Source organism: Anser anser (assembly GCF_964211835.1).
Source record: "Anser anser genome assembly, chromosome: 2".
Lineage (NCBI taxonomy): Eukaryota > Metazoa > Chordata > Aves > Anseriformes > Anatidae > Anser > Anser anser.
Genome location: NC_139721.1, coordinates 12,312,543 through 12,326,096, shown reverse-complemented (window position 1 = coordinate 12,326,096; position 13,554 = coordinate 12,312,543). Strand labels below are relative to the sequence as shown.

At 47.4% G+C, this 13,554-nt stretch overlaps 1 protein-coding gene across 3 annotated transcripts; it reads right to left on the bottom strand.

Moving 5' to 3' along the window:
* Positions 1 to 1,431: 1,431 nt before the first annotated feature.
* On the bottom strand, positions 1,432 to 7,915 carry KLHL38 (kelch like family member 38). 3 transcript variants are annotated; one of them, XM_083823805.1, is made up of 4 exons: positions 7,700 to 7,915; positions 5,677 to 7,149; positions 4,132 to 4,237; positions 1,432 to 2,453 (listed from the first exon to the last, which is right to left on the bottom strand). In XM_083823805.1, the coding sequence occupies exons 2-4, from the start codon at positions 7,024 to 7,026 to the stop codon at positions 2,167 to 2,169; spliced, it is 1,743 nt and encodes a 580-aa protein (XP_083679931.1). In that variant the 5' UTR covers positions 7,027 to 7,149; positions 7,700 to 7,915; the 3' UTR covers positions 1,432 to 2,166. The 3 variants fall into 3 exon arrangements, with proteins under 3 accessions (XP_083679931.1, XP_083679932.1, XP_083679933.1); XM_083823806.1 differs by having other exon boundaries at positions 5,677 to 7,048; XM_083823807.1 differs by having other exon boundaries at positions 5,677 to 6,743.
* Between the last annotated feature and the right edge of the window lie 5,639 nt (positions 7,916 to 13,554).

Below are 13,554 nucleotides of genomic sequence, written 5' to 3'. Positions count from 1 at the left end.
CTCCTGTTTCCTGCCCAGCTTCAGCTGTGCAAGGCACTGTTTGGCCCCTGCATGTACACCGAGAAAATTGGTGGTTATACGATACGGGAATTAAACAAAAACGGCCTGCTTCCAAGCGAAAGCCAATGGCTGTGGCAATGGTTTGCAAACACGGGGTTATGACCCCAAGTCGGCTTTTTTTTCTTGGTTCTGGGTACAGTCACGAGCCTGGCAGGAATCCGTGTCAGCTAAAATGCGTGGCAGCGACTGGCGTCTCCCGGAGTCTTGGAGCTGAGTGGGGTCACAACAGGAAGGGCTTTGGGAAGGCGGTACCGAGGGGTTAGGAATAAACATCTCCCCTGGGCAGGCTTTCCATAATTGGCCATGACAAGGCTTCTTTCTCCAGGGAGCTGGAGCTGGCCTGTGAGGAAGCAGAATGAATCATTGCTCCGATCCAATTTGGCAAGTGCTGTGATTTAGCCCTGCTTTGCACGGGAGGAGATGATGATATAGACTGAAAGGCAGGAGAACCCTAGCCAAAGACTTCCGAGCTGGGGGATGAGTTTGGGTTCCCACTCATTTTTTGCAGGTTTACTCAGATCCTTAGAAGGAAACCCTGGCAAAAACTGCTGGTACAAAAACAATTCCCTCTATCAACAATGTAGAGGGAACAATGGGGACTCCTCAATGCAAAGCTTGTACAAACAATTATAACCATTTTATTTTGCATTGTTAAAACAGCAGTGGATATCCAAGTCCTCCTTCCAGCCCCCTGCTTCGTTAACTATTTCTGTTAACCTCCTGTTACAGGAGGCGATCACAGTGGCTGGAGTTGGTGTCCTGCAACATGGTGATGACCACATGGTTGTGCAGCCTCCTGTGAAGAGGAGGGTAGAGTGTGGTTTCCTCAAGCCACCTTATGCCCTCGAAAAAAGTCCTGCTTTCTTCCAAGTACAAGGAAAACAGGGTGCAGTTTATTCCGTTCCTTTTCTAGATGTTGGTCACCAATGCAATCTTAAAAGCTCCTTGCTATTTCAACAGTCTTACCAAGCCTGCTAACCTGATGGTAGTTCACAGCCTGATCAGTATCTGATGATTAATCCCCTCCCATTAAAAATATGCAGTTAGTGGCAGAACCCCACAAAAATACTGGCGGAGCCAGAGTTGCTTTGCCAAGTGGCAGACTTACATTTGCTCTTCTTGGAAAGCTGGTTTCCTGTCACTGGCGTTTTCTCATTACTGCCTTCCAGTGGTTTGGAGAGAGGAGAAAGGGAAAAAAAAGAGCTCCTCCCAAATACCGCTGCTCTTTTACATCCCCTCCCTCCATGTGCTCCCTCTGTTATTCCAGATTTCAGGAATGACATCACCTGAAGAGCTTCCTAACCAACCCCACTGCTATCCCCAGTGCAAAGGGAGAAGCAAGCTTCCAGAAAAACAAGAGCCCTCCAAAAAGAAGACACAGGCAATCTTTATTTCCATTATCCCTTCTCCTGCTCCTTTGGAGAGCAGGCAACGAAACATAAATCTTCACTGCACCATGAAACAGAGGTAGCTCGAGAAAATAAAATATGCATCTTGTAATATGAGCATTCAGATCAAAGCATCAGCCTTTTTCTAATTTTTAATTTGATGTCATTAAAATTCTATGTCTTACGAGATGATTACTGTAGCTAATGCAGATAGATGCTACTGGGCTGGCTACACAACCAGGGCTTGGGGCTTCCTATTCCAAACGCTCCTGCCACTGGACGTAGAAAGCTTGGCCAGCACTGAGCAGCAAAGGGCCATGCCATGCAGCGGAGTATGCTAACATAAATGCAGGTTACCCAGATCTCACTTTCTCTGGAGGTATCAGCACTCCTATTCACCTTTCATTTCAGTCTTCACAAGACCAAATCCTGCTCTGGGTTCTTACCCAGTATTTTTTGGTTTTCTGCTGAGCTGCTGGGTAAGGTCTTGGGGCTGGACTTCAGCAGCACCACATGCAATACTGGTCAGATGACTATGGTATAAGCATGAAGCTCGTGACCTTTGTGGCAGAGCATTTGGGGAATGACCAGCCCCACTGGTAGCTTCCAGAACAGGAGTTTGTGAGACTCCATGAGGATTCCCCACGTGCTCTGTGCAGAGCAGGGTGGGTCCTTTCAGGAAAACACCAGGAATGTCCTGGGATGTACCAGAAGTCATTTAGAGAAGGTTAGAACAGGGGACACACTGGAGTGTAAGGCACCCGTGGTCAAAGAGTTTGTGTGGCAGTTTTCCCTTCGTTGTCCATGTGTCCGTCTCTGGGTCATAGCAGTCCAAGGAATCTGAGTCTTCGATGATGTTGTCCACAGTGAGACACCGTCCTCCCGTGACATACAGCTTGTTCTTGATGACAGTGGCCCCGTGATGCATTCGCCTGTCCTTCATGTCTGCACATTTAACAAACTTGTTGCCTTTTGTATCATAAGCAATTATTCTCCGGGTGTACCCTAAATGCAAAACCAGAGGTGGAAGAGACAGATGGGAATTAGGGTTTATGTCTCAGTTTATACTGGTACATAATTTGGCAGAATTAAGATATCTAAGCCGGGAAGTGATGATGTGTCACAAGACTGCCTGCCTGTCTATCTTCCCTTCTTGTTTGTCCTCACCCTGTCTCCTATCACCTTGGCAGCTAAGGCTTGATGAGCACAACAAAACCTTTCAGATCAGGCCTCTCAAACACAGCTGGAGCTTGCAGTTTTCCGCATGCACCTTCAGAAGTCACAAAGTAATTCTTGTTACGCAAAAGGCTCCTAGAGCCTCACTCAGAAATACAGAAACCAGTGATGTGGGAAGCCAGAAAGGACAGAGGGAGTGACAATGCCTGGTTGGGTTGGGATTAGCTCTGTACACAACGGAGCTAGGTACTTGACAGTGCAGTCCCACCACTGCTCGCTCCACACCCTTGCCCTCTGTGCCATTTCTGTGCTGGCCACTATGCCAGCAGCCCAATGGATGGGGTGGTTTAACCTCACATCGCTGAGAGGTAAAGACTGGTGCAGGGTCCACTGTTACCCAGCAGCAGCTTGTAGTTTGTCTATGTATCCCTGTAGATAATCAGGACTGCCCGTGGCAAGCAATCTGCTTTGGGCCATGCTGCACAGGCCTTGAAGCCACTTCCCCTAACCTGAAACCATCACTTCAGATAAAAGTATTTGAAGACAAAAGAGTTGAAAATACTGTATTTTGGGCACTTTGGTCTGAGTTCAGGCTAATTTGCCACACAGGATCTTGATAGTCTGGGACCTTTTGACCCATCTCTCCCCTGCCCTCATTGCATAGGGTAGCAGCGGCCTTGTGCAGGGGAAACATACTGCATTCAGGCCCTGTGTGATTTGGGTTCGCTCCTCTGCTCTGCTAAAGCTTCCCTATATGTCATTCTCCCTTAAATAACCTAAGACATGCTTCCTCTTGCCAGCCTGTGGTCAGGGAAGCTGCATGAAGGACTATGAAGTGCCAAAGTACCAAGATCTGATCTGTCCAAGTGCCATGGGCAGAGGCTGGTCTCTGAGTTGAGTAAGACACTGAGAAGTTTCTCCTTTCCAGGTGTTTCATGCCCATCTCGGGGCATTGCACCATTACCCTCAGGAGGAGCCCTGTAGCCCCCCCACTCCAACAAGCCATCCTTGGCCTTGTGGTAACTGTGCTCTCCGCCCTTCCAAGAAGAGCTGTCATGGAGGGCCAGGCTGTGAGTCAGCAGGGGAGGAGCAAGGCCCCATGGCTTTTTGTTTCTTCCTTTCTCTGTAGAGAAGTAACTTGCACTGGCTGTCCCCCAGTTTTCCCCACTGAGATTTTGCTACCCAGAATGAGAAGGTGTCCTCTGGAGAGCTTGTCCCCACTGCCACAGCCTTGAGACCCCTTGAGAGGCGCCTATGGATCGTGGGCATATTCCTCCTCTCCCTCCCAAGTTCCACAAGCTGTTACGGGGAGCACAGCCCACACATGATGTTCACCCCCGCAATGTGATAGCCATGCTTGGCATCAACACTTCTCACTGCCAGCATGGCTGGCTGCAGCTCTGACCATCCCTGGCCTGAGCAGGGGGCATCCTGAGCAGGAAAGGTGAGAAATCTTGCAGGATCTGGGCATGGGCTGGCAGCAGGGAGGGTGAAACAGAGCCCTTACCTCCTACGATGATAATCTGGTCTCCAATCACAGCAGCTGGTGCACAGACATTCTTCACCACTCTGGTCTCCATCCGAAACCATGTATTCCTGGAGACATGGTAAACCTGACAAATAAATAAAGATACACACAGCTGTTTATGTTGTTTTTTGACCGGCAATTGTAATTACAGAGGAACTTATGGTTTTTATTTTGTCTTAATGAATACAATCCACTGGCTCAAACTGCTGGAAATTCGAGAATTTACCCACTCTTTTTTTTTTCTAGTACATCCCTTTGGAAAGCATTCTAGTTCTCCAGGCTTGTCCGCTCAGGAGATGCTAGCACACACGCTAAGGCAGAGTTTCTGTCATAAGCAAGCTTCTCCAGTGTAAGTCTTCTTCTGGCCATCAAATTGCTGTAACTCCTGGCTAATACTCTCCCGAAATGCAGGTTGCTTCCTTTCATTATCTAATTATTCTGTGTAGTCCTGCCTTAGCTTTCCCCACTTCCTGGGCAAACCAACCACAACTTCACCTAGCTCTGCTGGCGGCCCCCCGTGTTTGCCCTGCAGCTGTATTTGTGTTGGTGGCTGGTATGTGATCAGATTAGCAAAGAGACTTGCTGATAGGACTTAGAATGATATCTAAGTCATCAATTTATGTGAGAAAAAGAGCTGCTGCCAGATGACGATCACTCAGTCATCTGTACGTGGGTGACACCAACTTCTATGTCATGCCATATAGCGATGAATAGAGCAAATATTTCCAGGACATCTCCCCACATTGAAAAAGATATTTCCTTTCCCCTGATAATTAAGTAGAGTTATCATCATAAATAAGTATTGCTCGTGTGCTGGTTGCCATCTTGGCTGCTAATGATGCTTCTTAGTTAAATTACCTAAACCACTGAAAAACACTCAAGGAGAAAGTAACATTGCGTTGCTAACGCTTCAGATCAGATAAGGAAGGATTTCATGTCTTTTTTCCTCCTAATATACTTTAACCACTGAAAGCAGGCAGAGATCCAGCAACATGTGGCAGGACCCACGCTTTTAACACAACTGTTTATGTGAAATAACTGTCAGTTTAAGCTCTGGCCTTTTGATGAGTGAGAGTCTAATTGCTCTAATGATCTCAAACTGGCATCTTTGCTGTCATTGCGAGGGAGCAGGTGCGCAGCTGAGACCCCAGCTCAGCTGCATGCTGGCCAAACAGCAAGCACTGATTTTGGTGAGATGGAGATAGGCACGGAGGTCGGTTGTAGCCTGCTGTAGCATTACCCACGGGAACTTCCAGGACCTCTGTGGGAAGCAACTCGCCTGCACAGAGCTGGCACCTGAGGAGGGGTCTCAGGGCTTGTGCCTGAAAAACATTCAAGGGGGAGAATGAAAGAATTGCAACTGTTCTCACAGACAAGCCTTCCCTGAAGCAGCGTGTCAACTCATCTTGCCTGTTGCTGCAACTCACAATAAAGTTTTTTTGAGGGTTTGATTCCCTCATCAAGGTGATGAACCACTGAATACTTTAGATGAAACTGCCTCTGACAAGCAAGACTGACTGTTACCTGGATAAGCCGAACGGGGTTTTGCATAATGTCTTCTCCCCCAAAGAGGTAGACCCTCTGGTCTTTAGCAGCAACAGCAGGGTGAAGGACAGCAACAGGCATGTTTGCCATGCTCTCGCAGGTGTTGTAGATGCTGTCGTATCTTTCCACGGAATTCAGGATTTCTTGGTTTTCACCAATTCCGCCAAATGATAAAATAAAATTTTTATATGCCAAGCTTCTGTGGGAGTAACGTGGAACTAACATGGGCTCAACCAACCTCCACTGATTGAGTTTGAGGGAGTAAATGTAAATATTATCACTGACTGGGCTTTTCTTATTGCTAACAGGCATCCCTCCAAGCACATAAATACTGCTGTGTAAGCTCACTGCAGAGGGTTTGTAGAGGCGCACGGGAAGTTTGGCCAGGCTTAGCCATTGGTTGGTCTTGTCATCGTAGAGCAGGACATCCCTTGTGGTCTGCTTGTTGTCCTTCCTGCCACCAACGATGATGAGGAACTCTTGGTTGGAGTACCTGCGAGGAACGTGCACCATGGGCTTGATGTCGGGTGCGTTGGTGCTGTACAAGGAAAACATCTGTCTCCAGGTCGATTCGAGAATGCTCCTGCAAGTGGGTGAAGACTGAACAAGGGAGTCATTGGCGATGAAATGGAAAAGGAAAGTTGGGTGGACGTACTGAAGCCGGACCTTCTTGAACAAGTCTTGGATGTAGCCTTGTCTTGCCTGGAGGTCATGCCGGATCCAGACCATCAGTGTCTCAAAGACCTGCTCCTCCTCCCCACAGAGGTCATCGTCCCCAAGGTAATCAAGGAGCTCCAAAGGACAGAGGTCCTTCAGGTCCTCAGAAGAGGCCACCTCAGGAAAGCATTTCAAAGCCATAGCCTTGGCTTTCTTATTCAGGCTTTGGCAGTTCAAGATTTTTGACAGTCTGATCATGCTCAGACAGTTGTCAGGAGTCAGCTTGTCTTGGAGGTAGGCAGAGCAGGCCTCAAACAGCTTAGCATACTGCAGCATGGACGCCGTCTCCAAGAGGCACAAGACATTCTCGGCGGATATGAGAATCTCCCCTGTGTAAACGTAAAGGATAATCTGGTCCAAAATCTCAGCATCAATGCCCTTCAGGATGACTTTAGCCTGGTGACTCTCTTTGAAGTTGTTACAGAACATTGCCTTGAAGTACGGGCTGCTGGAAGCCAGCACATTTCGGTGGCAGGGGACTTCAAAGACCCCAGAGCAGAGAGTAACATCAGTCAGCATCCCGCTCTGCCGCAGAGCATTCAGCTGCCTCAGCAGTTCGGAGGAGAAGTCCTGGTCTTTGAAGAGGAACTCCTCAGCAGATCCCTCCTCCATAGCAAAGTAAGAGAGATGAATTCTGGACTTGGCAGAAAAAACAAATTCTTAGCAGCTTTTATTGAAATATCCAGCTTCGAGGGAACAAATCAGGACTTTGATGTTGCTCTAAATATTCGTTTGCTGTTATGCATAAAAATGGAACATGGGTTAGGCACAGTGGGAAAATAATAAAGAGGCTAAAAGGTCACTAAGACCCTTTAAAATTTTTATAAATTTGTCAGATAGGTTGCAACTCTGGGGTCAGCATCGCCTGCGTCCCTGGCAAGAAGCAAAAGCACTGAAGTTATCTTGCTGATTTGGGATGAAAGCTGAACTGCTGAAGCAACTGGGTTGTTCATTTTAATCACATTGAATAAATGTGCTTAGACATTTATTCACTGTTTTAAAGTATTAGCAGTTTAGTAACTTGCGCCTCTTTCGCCTAGAGTTAGTCATTCCCAAAGAATGTAAATCTGGCAGAGCTGAACTCTGCAGCAGGGCAAACTAAACCCTAGAGACTGGGAATCTGCATTAAAACAGTTATTTGTTAACTCTGCTTAGCTGTGGTTTTTTTTTTTTCATGTTAATCAGACACACAATGACTAAATTAACTGCCAGGCAGAACAATTTGATGAGTATTTCATGACTAACTGCTCAATCTGCAGTGAAATCATACGGTAGAAACATTTACCTTCTGTTGTCCTTCCCTGCATGCACTTACTCTCTGTCGCTTATTCTCTGCTGAGATTTTCCATAGCTAGAGCCTGGATAAAAACTATAAACCCACAGGACGTTTCTTTCAGTAGGTAAGTGATTCATAGAGGGTGATTTCTGGACGTGTTTATTCTGAAGTCACTTTTGCCGCTTTCGGGAGCTTTGTGCAGGAGCGCAAGGCGGTGGGGCATTGTATACATTCCAGGGCTAAGAATAGGCACATATGGGCTTCTCACTGTTATCACATGTGACGCCGCCGTTGCCTTTTGCAATGACCTGGCCGGTACTGAGCATGCCCAAGTGGTGTTTTTCTGGCAAATGTTTACATATAATAAATAGACACGGAGAGGAAAGTTCACTTATAAAAGTCCTGGCTGTCCGTTTGGAAACAGCAACAGGACCCTGTCCTAAAGTGCCTGGGAACTCGAGAAGCCTGTAAACAGTCTGCAATGCCTTGCGCTAGGTGATGCAGTGTCACGTATTTTCATGGAGAAAGAAGGGCCTCCAGGGCTCCTGGTGTGGCGGATCGTGTCTCCACCTTATGGACAGGCCTGGGGAGCACCTGCCCGTTGTGGTCTGAGCCGGTGGGTGGGTGGGAGATGTTTGGTGCACAGGGACTCCATACCCAGGGCACCTAGCGTGGGCAGGGAGAAACAGAGATAGAAGTTCTCTCTTGGAGCAATTTATGCCCCTTGGTACTTGATACAGAAAATAACAGGTTGTGGCTTTTTCTGTAAGAACTTCAGCTCTCTGAAACCCTTAACAAAGAAACATTGCAGGTGCCTTGATGAAGGTGAGCGTTGCGGGTGGGAAAAGTGGATCAGTTTGTTGAAGTGAGGGCAGCAAGCTAGAAAATCACCCGAGGTGACCAGACCCCAGGCTCCTCACTGCAGACACCTCGTTTGGGCCTTTAACTGCAGATGTCTGCAAGCGAACAAAGTGTCTGAGCTCCCTTTGCAGCTCCTGAGGCCTGGTCAATACAGCCTCGGAGTTATCCAGGTGACCAACAAGCACCACCTGTGTTTGGGTGGGTGAATCGGCCTCCAGGCACCTCTGACTAAACCTCCACTGGCTGTAGGTGCACAGCTGCCTTGGTCATGTATAGGTGTCTGTTTGACACTACCACGCAGGTATCTGCGATGATGAGCCTAAATCCATTCCCAGGGCTTGGATCAGTTGAGCACTTCATGCCACCAGAGGATCCTCCACATCCCCGACTGGCCCCACAGAAGGGCCAGGATCTCCAGCAGGTCCTGTGTAATGTGTCCCAGCTCTGTGCCGATATTCTGGGCATTTCAGGAAAAATGGCATTGGCTGCCCCGTGGGTGACTGACGCGGGCCCCTTGTCAATGCTGCAGTTCCTGCCTTTGTTTTGGGATGGGACTGGATCCAAAACACCGCTCCTAAGCGCCGCAGCTAGAGGGAAATAGGAGGTTAAAGCACAACTCCTTCTCATGTTCTCAAAGCCAAGGCTCACTGGTGAGTGATGTCTGCGTCTGGTCACTGTGAGGCAGATGAACGAAAATCACTGGGAGCCGCTGTGCCCTCGTGTCAACCCCCGCGTGGCGTTAGCCTCCGCAGCCCGCCATGCGCTCCTGCCTCCGCACCGTGTCCCAGCAGAGACCGTGGGGATGGGGGCAGCCCTGTCCTCTAAAAACAGCAGCTTTGCATGACAGGCCGTGCCATATGTGGCCTTTCCCAGGGACTTCGTCACCCAGCCCAGCAACATGGTAACGTGCCTGAAGGCCAGCTGAGCCCTGAAGGCCCGGCCCCATGTCAGGGACGGGCTGGAGTAGGCCTGGCATACCTTCCTGGAGGCTGTGGCATCTCCCCTCCCTGCACAGCCTGCGTCCATGCCCGGCCAAGTGAGGCGAGGGAGGCGAAGGGAATGAGCACAGGGCTTGTCTTGATGGGTCACTGTCAGGGTGCACATGGCAACGTGCAGCCGCTTCCCTCTCCTCGACCAGGGCACGGGCTGGAGGACAGCGCTGGGGAGAACGCGCCCTTCCCTCCATCGCTGCCTCACCAGCTGGCCAGGATCTCGCTGTAAATATTTAGAGTGGCATTAAGAACCCGAAGGAGAATTTCTCTCTCCTCATCCAGAGAACATTAGCTACCCAAACAAAACGCCCTCTCGCTTTCTTTCTTGCTCTGTATGTATACGCTCTTGTCGCGGCCCGTTTTGATGATTGATGTAGCTTTATGTCTCTGTCTGGCTTGGACTCTTTGCTGCCTGTTTAGTTCTTTCTCTTGTTGGCAGTGGCTGTGGATTATTTTTTTAACCCTTAAAGAAACAAATGACGATTTCTGACTTCACTGATGACACTGCTTTATGGGGTCAGGGAAGGGTAGGTGGCATGTTCTGCTTTAGATACTGATAAATTTGGCATTTATTTAGAAGATCCCAGGCTTGAAGGTTTTGTACAGTTATGCAAACTCCTGCTAGCACAGAGTACAGTGTGTGCTGTTTGAAAAGCTTATTGCTCTCGGTGTGTATATGTGTGTGTGCTGCTCCCTGCTCCATCCCCACACAGGTCCCTGCCAATTTGGGGCCGAGACTCCCAAGCAATGAAGCTCCCACTGCCTGCTCTCTTCTTTCCTTCCCAGAGCTTATGGTTTCAGACACATCTCCAACCAAATGGAGATGCTTAGCTAGGATTTCTTTTGTAAATAAACCAGAAATCATTTTTTTCATGGTACATTTTAGAACAGCATGCCCCGTATGGCCCCTATTGCTGTAGCATACCTTAGAATTTAATGCTTTTTCCCTCATGACCGCTGGTAAGAGAAGGCAGAGCTGTTTCTCCTGTGGGGCAGCGTAACTTGTCTGACAAAGTCTGCTCCTGAGTGAATCCTTGAGGCAGGTTCCCTAGGTTAGCATGCTAGTCATCGAGCCAGCCTCACAAAGGCTTAAGTGGTCTTTTTTTTTAGGATGATGGGATATCGTGCTAACCATGCAGTGGGATATTGCATGGATAATGGTGACTGGTCTGAACACCGTGTGCAGATGGGAAGTGGGTTTGTTGGCAGGTTATGTCACCTAATGACACCATGGGACTTGATGCTGCAGGTCCCCCATACTCCTGAGGAAGGCTGGAGCCATTGGGGTTGTTAAAAACAGCGACCCTCTGCAGCCTCCAGTTTATGAAATCCTTCAGTTGCCAGTTTCTAGGACACAGAAATGTCTACAAAGGAACAAGCACTCTGCTGCAATGCTGTATACTCACACTGTTCCTTCTGCTCTGAAGTGTTTAGGAGTGCTCAGTTTTGGGATTAGGGTGGTTGAATCTTTGATCTGACCCAGAGTAGCTCTTCTTATGTTCTAGTGTAATGGGATGATGAAACGCCTATTATCGTGCACTAAGCAGCAGAGTGGAAAAAAGCTGTAATCTAATCAGCCAGCAGACAGGTGCACGGAGAGGATTGGTGATGTCAGACAACTTCTAAAACTCATACGCTGATCCTATTACAATTCAGGTGAAAATGAACAAATACGGATAAGGAGAAAGGCAGAGAGTCCACTGAGCTTATTCAGTGGTACGTGCACCACCTCGATGACTACCAGACACAAAGAACTGGGATAGTTCTCTGCCCCTTGCCCAAAATTTGCACTCTAAATAGGCAGCGCAAGAGAAGAAAATATTCCTTATTATGGTCTTTATAAAACAGGGAGATGTAACAAAACCCAGGATTATCATTCCTCATCATAAGAAGAGAAAATTACAGGGATCACAATTAATCAGATGCCATGAGCACGGGGAGATGCCCCAGGCAGTGGCTGCAGCCGGCCGTGGTTCCAGCATCCAGCCCAGGCTGGGAGAGCGGCCAGCACTGCTTGGGATGCCGCCTGCACTGGCATGGAGTTTGGTCAGTGGGTACTTGACACCATTTTGTATCTTACAAGCTGGAGGGGAGAGAAATATGTGAGCAGAAAGGATGGCTAATGATATGGGGAATTAGTAGATTTATGTATCACATATTTATTACATATAAACATGTATAATTAATATCTATAGTGAAAAAAAGAGCAAAGATACGTCTATACTAGCAAATTAGTATCAAGAGATAGCATGGATAGGGACCCTTTACTCAACACATACGTCCTTGTCTTAACCAGCTGATAGCACCAGGAGACCTAACTCCATACATGATGTCTGGGCCAGATCCATGAAGGAAATGTTTCCTCAGGGCCAGCACTGGGTTTTGGAGTCACCCCGATACTCCTCGTTGAAGCATCCTCTCCGAGCCCTGTCCATGTCCAGCCTGAGCTGAGTGTGGATTCACTGTTTGGCTTACTGAATTGGGAAAACAGACATTTGATCCTATCTTCTAGCTCCCTGGTTAACATCTTAGGTTCACAGAAGGCAACAAAATTCCCCATGCCAGCAAACAGCAGAGAAGATGTTGAAAAGTAAACAGAATCCAAACTGAATACAGGGAATTGGTGGAGAATCATATGTGACAATGAGACAATGTGACAATGTCCTTTGTGTTACTTCAGGCAACAGAAATACAATGGCAATTCCATGTGGCACTGCCAGCTATGGTCTCCTGCTCACAAACGCCCTAATTCTCCTAGAGTCGTTGGAAGATGTGGGTTGGAGAGACCCTGGAAGCTCACCTAGCAGGGCTACCCTCTACGTTAGATAAGGTTGCTCAGGGATTCCTGTTGAATTTTGGAAGCTTTGAAAGATGGAAAATTCTAACCCTCTCTGGGTACCCTCTCTGGGCACCTGGTCTTATTCCTCTTTTGTAAGCCCAGATACCTTTATGATCCTTCTCTCTCATTTCTCTTTGACTACTGCATTACTCATTTTCTGTTTAGCTGCTCAGTAAACATGATTTCACCAGCTGCCCTACCACTACTGCTGTCATTCACGTTGGTGTGATACTTGGTCCTGATCTAAGGCTTAGTTTAAGACCAGATTAAATCTGGATTCAGTTCTGATCTTGTGGGCTGGGTGGTGGACTGTATCTGTAGATACTGGTCTTGGAATTTGAACTTGGATTTTAAACCCGTGACCTAAACTTTTGTCAGAGGCATGGGAACAAGTTTTACAGCTTTGGAGATTCAGAGCAACTTCACAAGTGTCGCAGCCATCACTGCATGTATTGTGTACAGATAGACAGATAGATGAACATAGTGTGTAATTCAGTGATGACTTTGCCCCAGTATGTGTGGGTGTGAAGATGCGTGGGCTCCCGGCTTGGTTTCAGGCCAATCTCTAATTAAAGAGTGAGAGATTAAGATGAAAGCAATTGTACTCTTCCTTCTTTAGTCAGAATGACCTACTAGCATTAATTAAAACAATCTGCAGGCAAAAATAAATTTGGCTGCCAAAATTATGCGCTTCACATTAAATAAGTACATAGCTTGGTTTAAAGGGTGCTGAACTCCTAGAGGTTTCACAGAAACCAATCATATAGCTTTGGGCACTCTTGCTTGAATATTTCAAAACAAATCCTTTGCCTAAACCAGCTCCTTCATGTGCATTTCAGACAACCATGTATTTTTGTTCCAACTACATCATTTGAGAATGGGTACCTGCCAGCTTATCTTGGACAGAACACACAGTGTGACCTGGAAAGGATAAAATATCACCAGGAACACTGGACACCTAAGTAGATTATTCATGTATCCTTTCTATAGTCTCTGATTACAATAGCCCCATGGCAACAGCAAGAAGGAGACACACAGATCCTGCTCTGCTTCACTCTTTCTGGGTCTGAAAATTAAAGACTTCGATAAAGTCAAATCCATTTCATTCAGTCCAGTTCATTTCAATCCAGTTCATTTCAGGTTTGGTATCTGCCTCTGATATTTTTAGGTTA